The sequence below is a fragment of the Haliaeetus albicilla genome, chromosome 10 (genome assembly GCF_947461875.1).
Source record: "Haliaeetus albicilla chromosome 10, bHalAlb1.1, whole genome shotgun sequence".
NCBI classification, from domain to species: Eukaryota; Metazoa; Chordata; class Aves; order Accipitriformes; family Accipitridae; genus Haliaeetus; species Haliaeetus albicilla.
In genome coordinates, this window is record NC_091492.1 from 10,841,594 (window position 1) to 10,863,981 (window position 22,388).

At 43.8% G+C, this 22,388-nt stretch overlaps 1 protein-coding gene across 2 annotated transcripts in view; it reads left to right on the forward strand.

The window, feature by feature from the left end:
* The window catches only part of WTIP (WT1 interacting protein), an 87,838-nt gene that overhangs the window by 25,220 nt on the left and 40,230 nt on the right, over window positions 1-22,388 (forward strand). For both annotated transcript variants that reach the window (XM_069793450.1, XM_069793451.1), the window contains one exon: window positions 7,926-8,027. In XM_069793450.1, coding sequence (XP_069649551.1) covers window positions 7,926-8,027 — 102 coding nt within the window. The remainder of the gene's footprint in view (window positions 1-7,925; window positions 8,028-22,388) is intronic.

The following is a 22,388-nucleotide window of genomic DNA, read 5'->3' on the forward strand; positions in this document are numbered from 1 at the left end:
CTACGCCAGCTTCCTGACAAGAAGTATGCCCAGGAGCTCTAGGGAGCTTTGGATGTTGGTATTGGATCTTTCTGGACTGAAACTAGGACCTGCAGGAGCATCACTCGCTTCTGCTGTCTGTGTGACCTATGTGTGTCTGTCTGTTGGGCTTGCCTGGCACCTCTGGATGTGCTGGTGTGTCCTCTTCTGCCAGCAGTTGTACAAGCTCAAGTTTTTGCTGGTCCTAGCCTGTCTTCACCTGATTGCTACTACCACTGTGCTAGAAATTTTACATACCTCAAATAGGCTGAATTATATGTGTGATCACACTCACTATGTTCCAGGCAAAATAAGCACGGTTTGAGCTGAAAGGCCTTGTTGACCTTGTCCTTTTGGGCTGTCGGAGGATGCACGTCCACAGCGAGACATTCAGATGTTCAGTAGTGGAGGGGCAGTTGGACAGGGAAGGAGCTTTACAGACATACTTTTCCTTCCAAGTCATTCATTCCTAGTGGTGCTCTCCTTTATGCTCCCAGCTGTACATGTCTTCTTGCTTTGCTAATCCCAGTAATCACAAGGTACTTTTAGAAGCAGGATTTTTTTGGGGGGGGTCAATAATTCAGTTGCTAAAGTTATTTGCATGTCCCCTTGTGCTGTGGTTGTCAACTTGAGCATGAAGCTTGAGCAGTCAGCTGAGCTCTGAATCACGGACAAAGCAACCCAAAGCAGTACAGACGATAGAGCAGCCACAAGAACTACTTGGTCTTCCAGTTCATTGCCTCGGTAGCAAAAGATCTTTCTATAAATGCCAAGTGAGAGGTATAAATCATCCTGGAACTGCCATGCACTAAATCAAGAAGCAGAGAAATGAATGAATATTTGTAAACCAAGTGTCAGTGTAACTAAAACACTGTGCAGAACAATAGGCCTGTGATATGCCTTGTGCCGTCGGGAGGCTCCACGGCAGAGTTGGAGATCCGCACAAAGGGAAGTTATGCAGAGGCATGCTGGCTGTGGCCAAGGCAGGATGAACTCTGTGCAGATAGCGTCAGTAATTTCATGGTTCAGAGCAGTAATTTCACATACTGTATGAAGCAATAAGCATTTGCTGTGCTAGCTTCAGGCTTTCCCTGTGTGACTGCGTGGATCTACTTAACAGTAACAAAAGCCTTCCAGTTTCCAGCAGCTGCTAATCAGAGCTGATACCGGCTCCCATGACATCTACTCTGCAATGCTGACCTGGAGCTGCCGTGGTTTAATTCACCAGCACAGATACGCCCTAGGCTCATAGCTGCTAAAATATGGCATTGGGGAGGGTGGTGTTTGAGAGTTGCTTCTACAACCTCCTGTGTTCGTAAACTCTCGGCCATCACCTCACCCTACATCTGAAACTCTGGAAAGTTTCTGACAAAACAGAATGGCCCAAGTATTTACTGAAGCAAGTAGCAATAGGCTGAGGCTGAGCCTTGCTGACCTGCTAGCAGTGCTGATCCCTCAGGCAGGTAAAGCTCAGCTCCTGTGTCCTGATCAGCACTGTTGTTCTGGAACTGCTCCCAGTGCCTGCCTTTGTGGCCATGACCTCTCCCAGCAGCTTTTGCCTTACACGAGCCACAGCCTTGTAAAGCAATAGGCACAGTGGAGGTAATGAAAGTTATTCCAGGAGCTGGAGTTAGAACCTAGAGCTTGCTTCTACAAAACTTCCGGTGAATGTGAACTTCACTGCATTTGTAACCAAACAAATTAATCTCAAACTTTGATTTTTCTGAGTAAGTTCTACCTATGCATCCCTCCTGCCCCAAGCCTGTATATTAATTGAGTAAAGCCTCCTGTAGGAGGCAGGTGCTGAAGTGATGGAGATCTTTTTAAGTCAGCAGATATATATCTCAAGGGCTTAAGTAGTTTATTGGTGGTGGTTTTTTCCTTCTTTCCTTGAGGAGGAAAGCAAGTTCAGGACAATCTCAATAAGATCTAACAATGACAGCAAAAAGTTTCCTGGTCCACAGCCTGCTTCTTGTCTTGCTTTACTTAAGCTGTGATAGGTGTTAAGTGTTGTGGCCCATCTTCCTCCAGTGTAGCCTACTCCAACCTCCAGCACCGTCACTGCAGGGAGCGTGTAGGTACTTGGAAGCCACAGTTAGGTTACTGGATGGGGTCAGGTCCCTCCCAGCCATGGGGTGTTGCAGAGGCAGGTGTAGTTGGGCTGTGGCTTGGGAGGGGAGCTTAAAATGTTTACCTGAGTATTTCCCACTTTTCTTAGTCTGTCATTTTCAACCTTCATTCAAGTTGTAGTGTCTTCTGATCTTCACCCGGGGCAGAGGGCAGTGCTGGTAACTCAGCCAGACAGTCCCCTCATCGTTCCTATCACAAGATGTTGCTGCTGAGCGTGTCCAGGATATATTTATTTACTTGTAACTTGTACATACCAGATTTTATGTTGGGTATTCAAGCCTTGGTACGTTTGCCAGGCATCTGCCAGGTGACAAATGAAAGCCCTCTGCCTGTGGTGGCAAGGACTGGCAGGGTTTCCTGGGCTGCCTCCCTTGCTCCTGCACAGCTGCTGGGAAGAGGCTCTGTCCCTGTGCCCTGTGTAGGTGCGTTGTTTCTTTTATCTGCCTCTGACTGGGACATGACGTGTGCATTGGAAGATCCCTCCTCCTGTGGTTGTTGGAAGGAAGGGAGCATTCTTCTCGCCTGAAGTCACCTCTTGGCATCTGTGCGGCCGCAGTCCAGGACGTCTGCACAGTAGCTGCTGTCAGCTTGGGCAGGTGCTGCTGCGGCAGTGGCACGGCTGCCTGGGTTTGGGGCAGCTCTGATGCTTCACTATTTACCAGCTTCTTAGAGTATTTTTTTAAAGGTAGCAGCAACACCCTGTGTAAAACCTGCCTGGGCATGAGATCACCGGCTGCAGGCACTGCCACCTGTGTGGGAACACCTCCCACGGCCAGTGACACCTGCAGGTGTCTGATGCAGCCCGTCCAGAGTCCTCCTACTCTTGCAGCCGGCCCCTGTTGCTGCAGTTTGATGTCTTAAGTCGAGTTAAGGCTTCCCTCCTTTGTTCTTCCTGCTTTATGGCTGTAGGTTTTCATTTCCCTGCCCCTGCACCTTGGCTAGGCCACAGGTGTAGAAAAGCTTGTGGAGGACTTAGGTAGAGATGGTCTTTTCCTGTCCGAGAGAAGAAAAGGGGATTTTGCAGTAGCCCACTGTGACGTTCACCCGCTCTTTTCCCGGCACTGCAGCGTGAACAGAACTGTGGAGGCAGGGAGGGAGTCATCTGTGCCATGTGTTAGTTGTTAATTTTAGCTTTACCATAACTCTTGACGACAGGACTTGGTTGTTTCCTACTGTAGGCAGCATGTAGCAGTTATCCTGGAGATACGGTGTGGCTGTAAGACAGTAAAGCTGCGGCTCATCCCTGAGCCGTGGCATGCTGTCAAGGAGCGCGATAGCCAGATTCTCTCTTCTGACTCAGCTGCTGCGTACTGAAGTTGAGGGGCCATATGGTAACATTTTTCTGGCCTTTGTGCTAAACTTTTGACTTCAGGTTAAGTGAGGATGGCATGAGGCAAAGGCTGAGTTCCACACATCTGAGGACAAAGCTTGACCAAAAGGTGGTTATGTATCTGCCATTATACGTACTCCATTTAACCTTTGCCTACTGCCTTTTTCCCAATTCTGGGTACCTGGTGAAGTCTGAAGTACCAGCCTGTACTGGCATGGTCAAAAGAGCGCCCCAGAATTTGATGTGCAGGTCCCAAACTGATCTTCTAATGTGTAGGCTGCTACAGGGAAGTCACAGAAGTACATTATAGCATGCTGAACAAAAAATCCTTATAGCTTTAATACCTCCTCTAGGTTGTTGCCAATGCCTTTGCTTGTTGTAATGCATTGCATTTGTTCTCTTGAGTCTGGAGTAAAACAATTGACTATATCAGAAAATACTTGTCTTGATTTCTCCTGGTGCTGATATTAGCATTTTGCTAATGCGTGAGTTACCCAGACAGCATTGTGCTTCTGATGGCTGTGTTGCCCTGCAGTGCTGGAGGCTTGCCTGGGTTGTGTCCAGGTGGTGTTCTGACTGACACAGCCAAGCTCAGTGAAGTGGACTGCTTAAAGGTGTGGGGAGCGCTGGCAATGTGCCGCAGCTAACTCCAGTGGGGAGTCTCTGGGAGCTCCTTCTCTTTCTAGCATCACTCTTGTTCATGGTCTTTTACTGTGGTCCACGGAGTATTTGTTCAGTCTCTACTCTTGTGTTTGGTTAAACACTGTGTGAGGATGCAAACATCTCTTCACCGCAGCGAAGGAGCACTGTGACACTGTGCTCCTGCTCAGCTAACCTTTATGCAAACTTTGGGTATATGCAACTTCTTATAACATCTTTTTCTAGCTGAAGAGGGACACCAGATCTGCAGGAGAGCTGATGACCTGGGTTGGAAGTGCAACAGCTGATGAGTTAAAGAACTGGAGGCACAGTTGGCTACTTAGAATAGAGGTGTCAGGAGGGACAAGGAGTTGTACAAAGGCTGAAGCAGTTGATCTGAAGTCATGTCAAGTGAAGTGTCAGAAACAAGACATGCTTGCTCTGTAATGGAACATTCTTCATAGGTGGTTTAACAAGCTTTGGAATTAAATCGGGGTTTAAAAAAAAATAATGATGTAGCTGTTATGTCAGGGCTTTCACAAGCTTGCAGTGTGCAGTCTGGGCTGTGACTGGTGGAAAACAGCCATGTAATCAGTGCTTTTCCTAGGCAGTTATGAGCTCACACTATACTCACACCACAGCTGCATATATATTTTCCAAAATACACTTTTGGAATTATACATGCACTGTTTTAGTATGCTAATTGTCTCTGTGGTTATTCATTCCTGCAGTTAATGACTAGTCTCTTAGAGAAAATGAGTTAACAAACTGACAGCTGCTCATAACAAATCACTTGCTGGAGAGGCCAGTGTAAGTTTAACATCCACAATAAATCCTTCTTTTGCTTCTGATGGTTCAGTGGAGCAATGGCAAAGAAATGAGGCAATAACTTCATTTATCAAAGCAGTTCACGGCTGCACTGGATTTGTGCATGAGAGCTCATAGGCAGAAATGCCAGAGAATTACAGACTCTGGATTTCTGCTCCTCTTTGAGCAATATTAAGTGTAACGAGGAAAAGGTAGAGCTCTCAGTGTATAGACTGTCAATAGCCGCCGGTCCCAGGTGCATGGTTGGCATGAAAAGATGGACAAGAAGGGTGCAGATAGCTTGGGGAGTTCTGAAGGGCTCTCTTCTGGCTCCAGTGCCAAGAGTGAACTGAAATGTCATACCAAAACCTGATGCAGAAGTAACACATTGCTCATTTCTGGTGTGAGCCCCATGTTCTCTGTGGGCCAGGAGGGACCAGGGTTATTGCAGAGCTCATGGTGTGTGATGAGACAGAGCAGGTTTGTGGATGCTGTGCCGCTGCTGAGAGTAATTCCTGCAGCTGCTGGCTGGTGGGACGCCTTTTCTGATCATACTGTCTACAATAATCAATAACCATCTTTCATCAGCAGTTAACCATTAACTCCTGGCAAATAGCAGACCTTTTTCGTAACCTTTTGTTACAAATAAATAAATAGATGTAACAGCCTTGGATAAGGCAACAAATATTCTGAAATTCCCATTTCCTGTGTTGGAGCTGAGCTAGTCTAAGGACCAGCATTTTCTTAACACTTTGTTTGCAATGAACTGATGGATCTAGCTGGCAGCTAGTTTGTATTGCAGGTTTAGCTTGGGACATTGGTATGTGATAATATTATAGTTCCTGCCTCACTGAAACACTGAAATCAGGTTTAATTTGTTTTTTAAATAATTTATTATTAATAGACTTACTGTTTTTTAAAATGCTTGTTTCATTTGACAGATATGCTTATGATCCAAAATGGCAACATTGTGCCAGGATGTTGAAAGGGTAATCTCTCTTCATGATTTGAAATGAGAGAGTTAAAGGTATAAAGACCAAAAACCCCATGATTTAATGAAAGGTCTTTCCATTTCAGTATTTGAATCAGTAGCATGGGAAGATTGCTTTCTTCAAATATTTTTATTTTTTTAACTTGACAGTATCCCATTTAAACTGATCACACTACACAGCTGATGCAGGTGGCTGTGTTAATGCTGCACTGAACTGAAACAGTTTGGTTTCAGAAACGGTGTTTAAAATGTGTCTTGAATAGCTGGGATTGGGGGGCAGAGCTACTCATGGGCATCGTGTTGTCTATGACTGTTTCTTCATCGAGAGCCCGGATGAAGTCTCAGCTGTATCACTGGGTGCTGCTCTTCTGCCAGCTTTGCTCATCTCCATACAGCTACCTGCCAGGGACAGATGGCATTTTTTTCTCTCTGGTGTGGCAGCTTAGGCCAATTCATATACTAGGAGTGAATAAAAGCAAAACCTATGGAAACTGAACTGAGAAACTGAGACACCCAGCACTTTGTTAGCTTAACTTTGTTCTTTCTGCTATTAAAGTTTCTACCAGTTTGTAATATGTTAATTCTGCGCCCCCCCCCCCCCCCCCCCCCCGAGCAGCTTGCATTTGTATTTTCTGTGTGTTTGTGTATAAAATGTTCACAACACAGCAGGGGAGAATTTAAAGCCCAATTTTGTAGTTCTTGAGTTCCTAGACTCTGAAGTATATTAGCAGCTTTGTTGATGCTGATGATTAATGCTAAGCTTGTGTGTGCTTTTGTAGAAATAGGGCCTCAAAGAGCACATGGAGCACAGCAGCTTCATTATAGAGTTGTATGAGGCAGAAATCTCAATTTTTATTTTCTACTCTAGTGTTTTCAAAATCACACAGCCTTGTCTTGAGATGCACTGTCCTGCTACAATCAAATAGAGACCAGCGGACATCTCGGGAGAACTTAGAATCTGTGGTCCTGAGTATGTGACAGAAGGACATGGATTCTCCAGCATTTCATTTCCTCTTCATGGGGATACAGAATTCTTGATTTATCTCCCTGCCTTGGTTTGAATTTAGAGAGATTATGTGTAGATAGAAATAAATGCATAGGCAAAAGACTCTTAAAGCTATAACTATGAGGAAAAAGCTTTTTAAAAACAAACAAAAAAATACCCCAAACCCCCCTCTTTGTAGAGCTTATTAAAATCATGACATTTCCTGTGAGTCTGCTGTGTGTGGAGCTAACCACTGACTTTGCCAGTGCTACATTGGCTCTTCATACTTTGGTCTCATGCAGACTTCATGGGAGGCATCCCCAAGAGCAGGCTCAGGCAGCAGAGGTGAATTTCTGAGCCTACTGAAGCAAAACTGCCAGCCAGAATTTTTGCCCTTAGACTATAAGGAAGGTAGAAGCCTTGCACTTCTGTTTTGTAAGGTGCCAGGTTATGTTTATGAGGTTACATACTACTATTTGTGGAAAGTTAAACAATTACTAAATGTGACTGACAGACCCATTTTCCCAGTACTGCATGGCCTCCACATGGACCAACGCTCTTGATGTTGCACTGCTGGAGAGGGGCAAAGAGAAGTCTTTTGGTTTTGGACCGAATTGTTGTTTTATTAGTGATTATTGAATGTAATGTGGTGGAGCACCTAGTTGTGAAGGTCTAAGTTATCTCTTGGGCAACGGGAATTATTTCCAAGAAGTGTGCAGGTTTTCTGTCCTCTCTCATTGCACCTGCCTCCTTCGGATTTCTGTCTTTGGCCAGCCCCAGTCTCCATGCATGGAAACACCAGCAGAGGCTTCCCCCACACACTCTCTTTTAATTTGGGTTAATTCCCATGCGTTTGTTTCACTCAAGCCACCTGTTGCTGTCTTGGGTACTTGAATCTATTCAGGGTGAGGAGCTTATTGATCTGGGGCCTGATGGGTGTATCATGAGTGTTATGAATCAATGGCCTGGAGCTGTTTTTAGGAGCCGCGGAGGACTCTAACTTTCATTCTCTTTCTGCTTTGTAGGTATTTGTATAAAATGTGGAAAAGGTGTGTATGGAGCGAGCCAGGCTTGCCAAGCAATGGGTAACCTCTATCATACCAACTGCTTCACATGCTGCTCTTGTGGTAAGTCAGATCTACTATAGCCTTATTAAGTGGCTTCCTTTTGTAATATATATTCTTTAGCAACCAGTGCACAAAGTGAGACCTCATCTTGCCTGCTTCCCGAGGCGAAATTCCCATGCAAGACTCCAGCTTCAAAAGTTGTTTTTTATTTGCCATCTGTAAGTGTTCAATGGTGTTTTCTTAAGCAACAGCCCAGAAAAGTAGTATTTGGTTGTTCTAAGGGCTGCATTTACAAAATGGCTTCAACCTGGCCATTATAAGCACTACATACTTTAAATCACTTGTGTTTATGGAACTGGAATATGCATTTATCATTTTTACAGAAAAATGAAAGAATCTGTGCAGCCAAAACTGTGTTTTCCCTCACTTTCTATTTGCAAATGTAACTCTAGTCAAGCAGGTATATTTGTCATTTCTGTATATATATAATGCTCAAAATGCTCTCTTATGTTTGAATGTGATAAAACCAAATAGAAACTGCATGTTGAAACACCTTAAGCTATTACAGTATTTTATTTTTGTAGAGGAAAACTTGCAGGTAAATAACTCTCCTCCTTGCCCTTCTCAGGACCTTTTCAGGTTTCTCTTTTAATCTGAACGCATCTGAAAGTGATGCATTTTGTATGTGATTTGGAGAAGTCGTGGCTTTGCCAGAGGAAACAGGACTTGGAAAATTCAGGGCAGCACTTTCAGAAGTGTTTGCCTTAAGTCAAGCATTGTGAACTTAAGTTGGAAACTTTCTCACTGTCTTGTCTAACTGCTGAGAGCTCACAAATTCCCACTGAGTTCAAGGGAAGTATGAGAGCTCAATTTTCAGGAGTCTGGTAATTTTTCTTGATATACCCACACACTTATTTACATTCCTAATATATGAAAACATTTGCCTGGATGTTGAAGATCTTGTTGCGTTACGTATACACAGCAAACGATATACTCTGAGCAGAATATGCCGAGTGTAAATTGTTTATAAAAAGGATTAATTAAAGATTAGAAAAAGAGTAAAAGATTATTGGCATAGAACCAAAGAAGTTGATAACTAAAAGACCATTGTAAAGTTCCCTTGTAAAAGGAGACGTGTTGTCTTTTCTCCTGAGATTTGTACAGATAAATATTGGTTTAAAGAAACCTACAACCTGAACGTGGAATTTAGTGACCTTTATAAATTACTCTGGACCATCACCAGGTTCTAGAATAAACTCGTCTCAGACCTTCAGGGATTGCTCTCGACTTTGCTCAAGTCTGACAGTGAATGAGTAGCTATTTTGTTGGCTCCCAAAGGGAACAGCATCCTGCTTAGCAGAGGATTACAAAATACGATATCGGATAATATCTATCCACTCATCGCCAACATTAACCTAACCTAATTGCATGGGTGAATTCCAGCTTCCTTTCTGGGGCAGATGTGTTTTTTTTAAGTAGTGAGGATGCATGTTTGCTACCACAGGGGTCTGTACACAGGTCACTCTGTTCCTCAGAAGAATGTATAAGGGCCAAGGAATGTATTTTAACAGCAAAATACAAACCTAAGTTAATTATTCAAAAGCAAAACAAGCTTTTCTGACTGGGCAAAGTGCGTGTGGCCAGCATACATCTACCGTAGGGCGACTTCAGACATGTCTGTTCGGAGAGTAGTTTTGCCCTACCCCACCGTGCTGGTGGAATTTTGTGATTCACACAGCTTTCCGTGAGTCACGCACACGCACAAGGAAGCAGTGCTCCAGGTTGTCTTCTGAGCTTCTTGCTGTACTGCTTGTGAGCTGGAGGGCCCAGCTGTCATCCGCCAGGATGTTTCGCAAGCAAAAAGGGCTTGGATTTCCTTCTGTCTGCAGCCTCTGATACAATCCCATTGAAAGGGGAATGTGTGGGGACTTACTTACGTTAGGCACCGAAAAGGTGGATGTGCCGCTAACGTGGCAGTGGTGCCAGAGCGCAGGTAAAAAAACTTGATCAAAGCTTAGGGTCAGCTGCATGCGATGGTGAGTCAAAACCAGAGCTTTTCCTCTCCACTCAACTCTGAAATGGTATCAGAATGAGCATAGCTGGAAAGGGGTTGTTGCATTAACTCTTTGCTTCCCCGCTTTATCTGGGGCTGTGTGGTCCTTGGGAAAACCAGAGTGATTCAGGACAGTGCCGGTAGGTCCAGCTGTTGGGAATGAGGCATGCAGGTCTGTCCTGGGTTTGGCTAGGATAGAGTTAATTTTGACAAGAAGCTGGGAGGGGACACAACAAGGGTAGCTGACCTGAACTAGAGATATTTGATACCCTATGACTGTCATACTCGGTATATATACTGGGGGAGCTGGGGGAGGGGCAGGAGGAGGGATTGAGGCTCAGGAACAGGCTGAGCATCAGGTTCTGGGTTGTGAGCAATTGCATTATACATCACTTACTTTATACATTCTTTTATTAATATTATTGTTATTATTACTTCTCTCCTTGTGTTGTACTATTAAACTGTCCTTATCTCAACCCACAAGGTTTTAGAGCAAATGGCCACGTGGTGCTTACCTGCTGGCTGGGGTTTTAAACCATGACAAGGTCCCACCTATGGGAATTGCATCCTGCAGTGTGCTGCTGAAAAGGCTTTACAGGACATCTTGTACAAGCAACCAAACACAAACTTCTCATAGTAGTGCAGTTTATGAACAGGTAGTTCATTTTACCTTCAGTGTGACATTTCTGAGAATTCTGCGCTCTGGTTTTGGTGCCCACCTTTAAAGAGATGAGTCAAAAAGTGGAGAGGGTCTGAAAAGGAGTTACAAGATGATTAAAGGCTGGAGGAAGAAAGCTAATTGTGAGAGCCCAGTGTATTTTGGGTATCAGAAATTATGAGAGGGACATGTGGTTGGAGCTCGTAAATACTTTTACCATAAAACAGCATTAGAAAGTGGTTTCATACGTACCAGAGACAAACACAAGAGAGATCTTTCTGGAGGCTGCAATTACACAATTCAAATAGGAAATCAAAGACACTTTTTATACAATGAGGATGATTAACTGCTGGAATGAAATAGCAAGAGAAGTGGCAGATTCTCGTTTCTTCTTTGTTTTCAAATTAAGACCAAATGTCCCTTTGGAAAGTGTTTTAAGTTGAGCCAAGCTTTTTAGATTCAGTACATAGGTAACTGGGTGATCATTAATGACCTTTGTGAGGCAAGAGGTCACAGAACACAGACTAATGCTCCTTCTGAGCCTTTGACAGGAGAGTACAGAAGTACGTGAGTACTCTGCCTAAAACAGTTCCTATGCACTAGTTCCTATGTATTCTTAGAAATATGAGAGTACAAGCTTGCCTTTCTTTTTTCCTCTTTTTTTCCCAAATAACAAGAACGATCCAAACTCTCCTCCAGCAGTTATCAGTCTTGCTTTCAGTATAACGGATCTAGAAAGTAAAAGGCAGTAACCAAAGAAGATGAATTCTGTACCTGAAGATGTTTGATTTAGATAAGGGCCCAATATTTAACCAGCAACAATTAAAAAAATAAAATAAAAAAAGTATATATTGCAAACCCTTGGGAAAAGTTGTGATTTGGAGACCACTCAGGCTGAAACATGATAATGAGTAATGAAGCCTCCAAGGGCCTTGTTTCAGCACTCAGCAGTTGAGTATTTTCAGCTCAGCAAAGACAAGTGCAGTTATGCAGAGAAGTGTGAAGAGACCCTCAGTAGGAAATTCTGCCCGAGTCAGAGTCCTTTCTTAGGCATTTGTTTGAGTTTAACTTTGGTTTCGGTGCCAAGTGCCATCTGTCAGGGTGCCCTGGTTGAAAAAGGCAGCGGGTGGCAGAATGGGCCTTCCTGCGCCTTCCAGGGAGCATACAGCGCTTGTCCCACTGCTGTCCTTTTCGACTCCCACCATCGTATGTCACACCATCGCTGGAGGGTTTGTGTTGCTTGTAATTAAGGGGAGAACCTAGAACACGCTCACAGATGCAGGCACCTCTGTGAGGACACCAGCCCTGCTAGTGTAGAAGTGTGAGGATGCAAGGGTGGATTCTCAGGGGTCTTCTGCAGTGATGGTGGTTAGCTCTTGGGAACATGAACACAGAAAGATGAAGAAATATTTAGAAATACAGTAAATAAACAGGAGACTTCTGTCCTGTTTAGATGTTTTGGTAAAATGCTCAGATGGTCAATCTCTTCATTGTCTTACTAGGTTCTGGCAACTTCAGGATAAAACTCAGTAATATATTGATTCAGAGCTGTACAGGATAGCTTTTTTTTTTTTTCCTTCTCCGCCCCCGCCCCCCAAGGTCAGATAATTCTCTTCAGGTAATGTAAAAGCCAAAGCGATCTGGTTTCGCTGGGATCAAGTAGTTCAATGTAGATCTTTATCCACAGTCTCTTAGAGAAAACAACTGAAGCTTGTTAGGATGGTTTTTAAATGTAGATTCAAATCCTTTCCCAGCCCTAACGCCAGTGGAACCTCTTTTAGGCCTTGATTCAGCAAAACACTTAGATGTGTGCTTAAGTCTGTTATATTACTCATATGTAAGCATGCTGTGCTGAATGTTAAATAACAGAGATGAATTCAGGCAACAACATACACTGTCCCTTCTGTTAAGTGTAAAATTTTAGTTTTGGCAGGAGTTCAGTTGCAGATTTTGCTTATGGAAGACAAGAGCTGAAAAATGTCTGCCTGAAAAGCTCATCATCTAATTCCTCTTGGTAGTATTTCAGAGCATGACAGGATTTCTTGAAGAATAATTGCAGTAATGCCAGATTGCTTGTATGCTCTAAGTGCAGGTGATCAGTTGCAGGAATTAATGGGCTCTATTTGATACTCATTACAGAAGATAACTTGCCAGGTGCCTCCCATTTGCAGATCATAATGCTATCCATAGCATCTTTTCAGGCTGAAAATTTTAATCCAGTGGCAATGATTGTAGAAACTGCAGTAAGATAAATCTTTACAATGAGGAATATTGGTCTGTTATTTGTTACTCTGATGGTGTAGGAGATGGGCAGGGAATGAGCTTTGCAGAGCTAAGGGTTTGAAGTCTCTGTACTTGGAAAGCTGAGGCATACTTTACCATAAAAAACAGGAACGTGTTCTGCTCTCTTACATGAAGGCAAATGTTTGAGGATGCCATTCGTCTTTAATTTGCACTTTTGCCACTGGTTTTAAGGCACAGGAAATCACCGCAAGAGCAATCAGAAGCCTAAAGCAAACTGTATAATCCCAAAGGTATGCAGCTCATTTCTTACCTGGTAGCTATTGATCAGACTGGAGCACTCACAGGGGTTTCGTACAGCAGTTTAATTTTAAGGGACAGCTTGTAAAGGTATCACAGTTCAGTTGATTACTGGTGCTGCTGCTGCCTCAGCACCAGCCTTTGTCCAGACTTCACAAGCTCATTGCTACAAGGCTCTAAGAGAAGGATCACAGCGAGGGCTGACAGCACTGCCATTTTAAAAGGCCAAGTGGGACAACTGTAGTAGTAGGTATTGTTACCCTGAAGGTGTAAAGAGCAGTTCTGAATTAGCCCGTGCCCTCCAACTGATGTGAAAGAGGAATTGGTTCATGGCTGTGGATGCAACCTGCCTTTTCACTTGTATTAAGTCTTGGAGACAACAGCTCCCTTCTGACTGAGGCCACTCAGTGCTGCTGTTTGTAGATGTCTATTAATAGGTGGTTCCTCGTGTCCTGGCTTGTATGGAGAAGTTCCTTGCGACCCTGGAAATGGTCTTTTGCGTATTTGCTGCCCCGGGTTGAACCTTTGTTTGCTCTTGGTGGTAGTAAGGCACAGAGCATCTTAAGGGAGCTGTGTCCCTTCAGTGTATATTTATCAGCAGTTGGTGAGTTTTTAAAATACCTAAATTCCCAGTGGAAGGTTCATTTTCAATTTGTATTTGTTCTGTCCCCACAGCATAAGTTTGGCATGAGTCACTGTATCTAAATTGCATGCTGCCAGTACTTGCTCTGTAGCCTTAAATTAAATTCTCTGTGAATGTGATTTTCACACAGAATAAAACAAAATTTGGTGTCAAATCTATGAGCTCTACACTGTGTGTCCACCAGTGTTAGAGTTGGTAATCACGGTGGTACAAATATGTGTGTATGTGTCAGTGGCTTTTAACTCTTCAGTGCCTTGTGGCTGACTTTTAGGTGACTCAGTTGCAGGTTCAGTATCTGTTCATCTGACTACCACCGCTTTATGCAACTATTCTGAGCACCAAGGAAACACAGCAAGAACACTTAAGGGAGAGGAGCTAATGACTATTGCTGCGAGGGGTACATTGCTGTGCAGTGAAAGTCTGCTGGGTAGCTAATGTCCTTGCACGCTTTGCCCTGCCATTTTCTAACCACATACTGTCAGACTGGAGCAGACTGGAATTTTGGGATTTTTGGTCTGTAATCCTGCCAGAGCCATTGGCTAATACCTGGTGCTCAGGGGAAGACAAACCGGCGGGTGATTCAGTGCTGTGCATGTGGGAACATTCCTCCCCGACCCCCGTGGCCTGGAGCGTGAGAGCTGGATGCCCTCAGCTTGCATAACTGCGATTGTTACTCATCCCCAACTCAGACCCCGCATTTGGATTGAATTCACAGCCACCTGAATGTTTGGTGGTTTCCAAGCCATAACTGGAGCTAGCAGTAGGTCCTGATGCACTGCGTGTGGGGCACTTACTTTGAGGTGTGATTCATGGGAAAAGCCAAGCACTTTGGAGAGGTGCGAGTTTGGTTAGGAAGAAGGACCGAAGGATTTGCTGTATGGGTTGCTAAGACTGCGGTTTGTGTAGACATGTAATTGAGATAACTAGCAGCATTGCTGCAGGAGTGCGGAATTTTGCCTGAGTCATTCTTTGTCTCTGGCATAAGTTACAGGCCGTGCATAACTCCATGCTTTCCATTTTAACACCTATCAAGACAGATAGTTAAAAACTATTTCAGGTATGTCTGCAACTGCAGTCCTGGATGAACCCATTAACGCAAAACTCACAGAAAGGGAGGTGCTCACTTTAAAAAGAGGCAGTCGGATGGCAGAGATGACAGCTGGCTTCAGACAGTTCGGGTTCACCTTGCACAAGACTGAACCATGAATGAGTCTCAGCAAAGGAATGTAATCTTGTCTTCTGGTAATTAAAGTCAAACTTGGATACCAGCCCATGCGAAAGCCCAAGTACCTTCGGGTACCGATTGGTAGAAAAATGTTTCCTTTATCTTGATCTGTGGTTAGTCTGATAATATTCCAGGCTTTAGAAAAATAAAAAAGGATGGGATATGGGATGGAAAAAGGGTAATCAGAAGTGTTTGAGATGGGACTGACACAGGAAACTCTTTTATTTATAATGTATTTAGTTGGGTTTTATATTTTAGGAGGTATTTAGTAGTTTCTCTGCATTGCTGTCATCCCAGCTAGCTTTGGTCCAGCAGGGACTTCAGATAAATAGACCAGTCCATTGACCATGTCCCTTCTACAACTGATACTACTAGATGTTATGTCATGAAAGGTTTTAAATTCTGTGACTACTTTAAGTCAGTTCAACTCTAGGAGAGAACCTGTTTTTAAAACATGGCTCATCTGATTGGCCCAGTCCTGGGCCTTACTTCCATGGGGACATCTCAGATGCTTGAAGATGCATGTGCTTAAAGGTTTTTTTTGGTTGGGGGGGGGGGTGGGTCTTAATACAGAGTATCACTCTTCTCTGAGGACTGCTTTAGCAGCTAGGGTTGGTAGATCTGGAGGCTGACCCCCAGGGAAGGGTGGTGTTGATAGGTAGCTAGCTGATATAGAAACAGAAAACATTTCCATTCCCTATTTCTGATTATCAGAGGGCATGGGATGAATTGGTTTGTCTCTGTCTCCTTGTTTCCTTGAAAGGTAGTAATTGCGTTCTGCTATTAATTATTCCAGCATGAAATGCATGTCTTTTGATGGTTATTTTAATTGGTGGGGGTTGCCTGGCAACTAATGATGGAAACTTTTCTCTGTGTTGATTGACTGACCATAGATGTATTCCTCACACAATATTTTTGTATTCATAATGTGGAAGCAATCACTGACAGCACCTGTGATCTTTCCAGGGGTTGGAAAACACATAAAGTAAAAAAAAAAACAAAACAAAAACTTAATTAACAAGGTTTCTGCCTCTGATTTTTATGTCTCTGTAAAAACCACAGAGAACCTAATTGCTTCCTTGCATAGTTTTGTGTGTTTGGAATGCCACCTATTGTTTAGTGTAACAAGATTTGCTAAAATTTCCTTGTTTACTTATCAGCATCTATTATCTGCAGGTCTTGATTGTCTTAGTCTGAAACCCACATCTCTTGTGTGTTTTTTTCATCTTTCCCTTCTATTCTCTTTTCTCCTCTTTCTTGCCTTCCCATCCACCCATTTAAAATGTTTTCTTGGAACATATCTCAGTTTCTCCAAAAGAAAATATTCCCTCGGGCTACTGTTGAGTTCATCTCTCAAAGGGGAAGAAATCCAGATAATCCAGAACAGAGCGCAGGCAAGTCACTGACATTATCAACAGATGTTTCTGTTTCCTATTTCCAGGTTCTGTAATTCTTAAGTATTACCTAAAAACAAAGGGAAAAACAGGTGGAAGGAAAAAAGTGAGGAAGAAAATGAATGATAGGAGATACACACAGCTGGCTTCCTGTAATTTTAATGATCTACATTTCTGCTATATCTTGTCCCTATGTATTTTGCTATATGCCTAGTCAACGCTTTAGTGATGTCCTTGATCCTTTACTCATCTGAAAACAAGACCCTGGAACGCCATAGCTTCTGAAATAATTTCGATTTTAATATAGATCATCATTTCTTCAACAATAAATCAACCCTTATCTCTACATGTGTCAGTTAATCAGTTTTATCCTTCATCACTTCAGCACTCAGTAAATCAGTTCTTCCTCCCACAAACAACTGATCATTTCTTTTCCAGTGCCTGTCTCAGTGCATTTGGTCCTCACACATAAACCTGTCCATGTACAGCAACATGTCCATGCTCATGTGTTTAGCCTCCCCTCTAAACCTGTGTCACCTGGATACTCTCTTGTCATTTGACTGAATCTCCATCTTTCCTTTGTCCTACCCTTTGGATGTGTGGATCTCGCCATTAGTGCTCTGGATTGACCCAAAGTGTGGTCTGTGGGCCACCATTACCTGATAGTTTTCCTGGTGCATTGGAAGGATTGAACTTCAGGTTTTGTCTCTGATACATCTTCTGTGAAGAAGGGACGGCCAGCTTTCCATCTCCCTTGACTTTTTCTTCTTCTTTCTGCTTATGTTTGCTCTGGCATGTGCCTGTTCTACTACTGAAGAATTCAGACTTTATTGTTAACTGCTGTGTGGGCATCTTTTGTTCTTCATTTCAAATGAGCACATTGGATTTCTTTAGTAAAGATCTTAACTGTGTGTTAGTACCTTTTTCTCCAGAAAATAGTGAGCTTGCCCCCTTGCCCTTGGCACTGTTTGAAATCTTACTGTACCCTGGTCATTTCCCGTTTTGACTTGTTATGCATATCTTAGGCTTTTCCTGGATCCCTGAGTTCCCAGGGTTTAAAGACTCTAGACTGCTGGCAGCTCATCATTCCCTTACCAAGGAGGCAAATTATACCACTTTGCAGCTGTGGAAACTTCAGTCTGTCCTTCCTCACCAGCAAAGCTCCTTTTCCAAACTTCCCGTGTACTTCTACAACTGAATCGTTTTCTGTTCTTATTCCTGTTCCCTGTTTTCCCGCTGTCTCCAGTCTTGGACTTCTTTCTGTCCCTTCCGCTGGTGACATTCTGCAGCACAGTGGCAGGACCTCTCTCCTCTCCCCTCTTGCAAGGCTGCACGCCCACCTCTCGCTCCTGCCCTGCAAGTCCTGCCTAACAGGGACAGGAGCTCTTAGCAAAGGACATGGTATGAAGTGGAAATCTGTTTTTGCTGCCTCTGTTACCTTCATCCTCATGTGCTGCCTAACAAAAGGACTCTTTTGCTTTGCACCTCATCCATGCCTCCTATCCAGGCTAGGTTACTAACTCATCCTTTATAATAATTCTTGTTTACTGCTTATTTCAAGGGAGAGATATCTGTATGGCCTGAAAACTCATTGATGTTCCACACCAGAAAGCAGCCTGGGTTTTATCTTAGAAATTAATTTTACAGATCAAAGGTTTCCACTGCCACTCTTCACCTTAAGGGTGCTTTTAGTTCTTGCAGGTCTAGAAAAGCTGTTTCCCATGAGAAGCTTGCCATGCACAAAAGAAAAGATTTTTTTTTTTTTGGTAAAGTTTGTCTTCACATTTATAAAATAAACAGTGGCAGCAAACTTTAGCATTCTGTCTTTCAGGCTTTCTTCTGTCAGAAGGTATTGGCAAATGACAGAGAAAAAATTCTTAACTGAGAGGATTGATAGGTTGGTGGTCACAAAGGGGTGAATTGGCCCTGTGAGGCAGAGGACAGGGTTTTACTCCGCTTGCTGTGGGCTTCCTTGTCATTTTGGGCAGATCACTTAGCCGGTCTGGCTTTACACATGTGGAGATAATTCTTCTCACCTACCTCACATGGGTGATATTGTGCCGATTCCATTAATATTTTGAAATTATTTGGAGATCCTGAGGTTGAAGTACTGGAGAAGTAAGAAGTTTTGTAAGTTACTAAATAATTATCATTATACCACAAATACATGTATTTGCTGGAGGAAACATTTGCAGTGTCTGGCAGCCAAGCCATACAGCTGCTGCAGTATGCTACTGAATATAATTACTTGCTCAAATAATGCATATTTACAGTTTATGGGGGACTGTTTTGAGGATTATATATCATTAAATACATGGACTAATGTAAGATTTTAAAAAGACTACTTTCCCAGCACCACTCCCCAGAGTCCTTAGTGCCTGGGCCACGTGAATAACGTTCCCATTCCTCTGTCCAAGCCCAATGTTGTGTTTTTAATTTATTTTAAGTATCCAAGGAATGCTGTCTCCAGTATTCAGAGGACTCTAAATCGGATGTGAGACACAAATGCACCAGAGAAGCTTATCAGAGAAACAGGGTTGGCGCGAAGCCTACATAAACAGCCATAAATTTTTTTCTCATTTAAATGATGGGACTCAGGAGGATTGGCTGGTTATAGCTGCAGTGGGCTGTCCTTGGGCACCAAGGAAAGTGCTTTGGTGACCCCTGGTATTTGACATGAACTGAATGTTTTGCTTGCTTATAAACTTACTGTTACAGAATGACCAGCTTGGTTCTGGTAAATTGACTTCACCGGTCACTTTCCGGAGTTGTTTACCAGCCGTGGATGTTGTCTCCTATCCTTGGACTTCTCAGGAAATTTTAGCTTGGTTTTAACCCAGGTAGGAAGAGCTCTTGTTCCCAACCACTCTTCTCTGCCTCTCTCCCTCAAAACACAACACAGGAAGAAACTCAGTAAATTTGATCTTAGCCAGAAAGTATTTTTTTTTTTCCCCTTCCAGTAAATATCTCATTTCCTGAAAATCTTGCCTTGGACCAGAACTTCTACTGGGACTTTTTAGATTTAATATTACTCATGGCCAAATCCAGTTTCAGTTAGCGTCAAAGTATTCTTGACTTTGTGGGGAGCAGCATGAGCTCTTAGCTGGGCAGCAGGAGCCTGGTCCCATCACACCAACATTAATGGTGTGGTTTGCCCTAGCTGAGCCTGTTCCTTGTACTTGTATAAAAAGCAGGTAATTTTGCAGTATAGCTTTGATTATGAACACCATGCCAGAAATCGTAAGGAATTATTTTATGGTTTTACTGAGAAACTCCTAGTATTTTACTAGTGTAAAACCTATATGTAGGTGCCCTGCATTGAACTGACACAAATAAAAATAGGAAATCTTCATGCTTGCAAACTCAATCCCACAGTCTTGAATTAGGTACTGTAAATACTTTCTAAAAACAAACCTGAAGCAAAACCCTGCCATGGCCTGCCTGATAGCCAATGTCCAGTCTGTATTCAGTACTCCTCCATTTATAGGATTATTGACTGCATTTGGCAGTTCACAGGACTAGTATCCGATTGAGCGCAGGCAGTGCGCTTTGGCAGCCAGCAGAGATAATGCAATATGCTGTAGTGTCGGTGCATGTCTGGAAATCGGTGCTGGGCTGCGGAGGATGAAAGCAGTCTGGCTGGGGCTGGCACCTGATGTGTAGATGCTCTGTGCTGTCCCTTAAACAGTCGCCTTCTCTTGATGCTCCACCCTCTCATGAAAGCTCAACAGCCTTCCTGGCTCAACATTCAAATAAATTAATGAGAATTATTTTCTTAAAAGTGGTGGAGAAAGCAGGAGTGTAATAACTTTAGGTGTAGTCCTTGCCTGTCCCAAATGCCCCAGCAGGCCCAGGGCATGCAAGGAGTGAGGAGGGGTTCCTCGGGGAATGGCACTGAGCATTTGCTGGACACTTGGTCCTCTTGCTCCTCTTCTCATGGACACTGAGTACTTGAGGAACAGGTCTGTGTGCTGTGGTCTGGGGCCAGAATAACCTCCTAGCGTTGTTTTGGAGTAGTGGGGCCTCAGGTCCTTCAGCATTTCACCCACAACATTGCTGTTTCTGGGTGATGGAATGACCACCCGGCCAGCTGAAATGGCAGAAAGCGTTCCCGTCTCTCTGCAGTGTCCCACAAAGCAGAGTGACGGGTGAAGGTGTAGCTCAGTATGTTTGCGTTTAAGTTTTCGTTTGTGCATGACGTGATTAGAGAGATGTGGAAGCATACTGGAGGCAGTAGGTGTTGCTTACGCTCTCAAAGTGTCTTCTGTCGAGTGGTTTTGCAAGCGCGCTGTTGCCTCGTGCAATTTGGGAGGAGTGCTTTGGGACAGGAGAGCGTAAGGGAGGCTGTTGACAGTCGTGGCCTCTGAGATGGGGTTCAAACCTCGTGGTAAACTCAGGTGTTTGTGAGGTTACTGGGGCTTTGCAAAGTCATTCCCAAAGTCCCCCATGAGCGCTTGCTACCTTGTGGTGTCAGGGGCAGGCTTGCAAAAACAGGTTTCCAGTTGCATGGATACCCTCCCTTTCCTCTGCCTGTTCATCCCATGCAGGTGGCACAGGCATCAAGTGCTTGGCAAGGGGTTCTGTCGCTGCTTTGTGCACCATCCCACTCTTTTCTGTCTTCACAAGCTTCCTTTATAGGCGCAAAAAACCCCTGTATTCCTTTCCTTTCCTGTTCAGGGCCCCACGTAACCTCGTCCTCACCGCCGTACCTGCTGTTACTGCTTCTCACCCTGTGATTCAGCTGGTCAGTCCCTAGCACTGCCATCCCCTGCCTGCTCCCTCTGTCCTGCTTCTGCAGCTCAGCCTTGGTGCAGGCAGCCTGCCTGTGTTTGGGAAGAGGCTCCCACCTCCTGTCTGCCCAGCCGCCCTGCCTTCCACTAGCAGGGACTCTGCGCAGTTCTAGCAGTGCTCCCCGCTCTGGATGCCTCCTTAGGCTTGCTTCTTTCTCCTTCTCTCCCCCAGCTCCCAAGCTGATTTTTCTTGCTTAAAACCATCGAGCCTTGACTCTTTGTTTGCCATGCTCCTGTGAACTTGCACTGCGTTTGGAATAGTAGCAATAGAAGTGAATGATGAGCTAGGCAAGAAATAGGCAAAGTAGTGGAAGAGATAACCGTTCAAAGTATCGTATCTCTTGTAAGAAGAAATAAAATCGGCAGTGGCTGCTGGCTTCTGACAGCACAGCTGACTCGACTGGTGTAGGTGACTCATGGTGCCAGTGCACATGCAGAATATGGCCACTAATACCTGCCAGCTCTTTTAATTGTACCTGTGCAGAGTGAAAGGTGTCTGATTTAAAGCATATTTAAAAGCAGGAATGAATTTGGCAATCATTTTTGGTTACTGACTGCTGTGTCTCAATGGTTGTTTATCAGTGTATTTTAAAACACAAGTGTGGTATGTCCTAACATTAAACTGGATACAGTCATAGAACCTCAATCACTTAACACAGCTGGCTGCCTGGGTACTCCACACTGTCACTCTTCCAGCTGCATTCCCTGCAAAATTTTTCCTGGAAATAATGCAAATACCTTACTTGAGTGAGTCAGTGGATTACCAACCTTAGGAACCACAGCAGTGTAAATTCAGACCTATGGAAACAATTTGCTGAATCAATATTAACAATCCAGTGGTCTCTGGAGCAGCGGTCTCCAAAGTGGGGTGCATGCACCCCAGAGAGTACTTCAGACGATCCATTGGGGTGTGGGAAGAAAATACTTCAGTAGTAGATGTATATAACTTATAAATAAATAAGTATACCTGTATTGGGGGTGCATGCTCAAACCCTTTTTACTGATAGGGGAGCATGATCAAAAAAGTTTGGAGACCACTGTTTTAGAGGAAGACAGAGTGAAGAATACACAGCCACCAGGACTTGTTTTGCTGTTTCTACAAGTTATTTAACAAAGG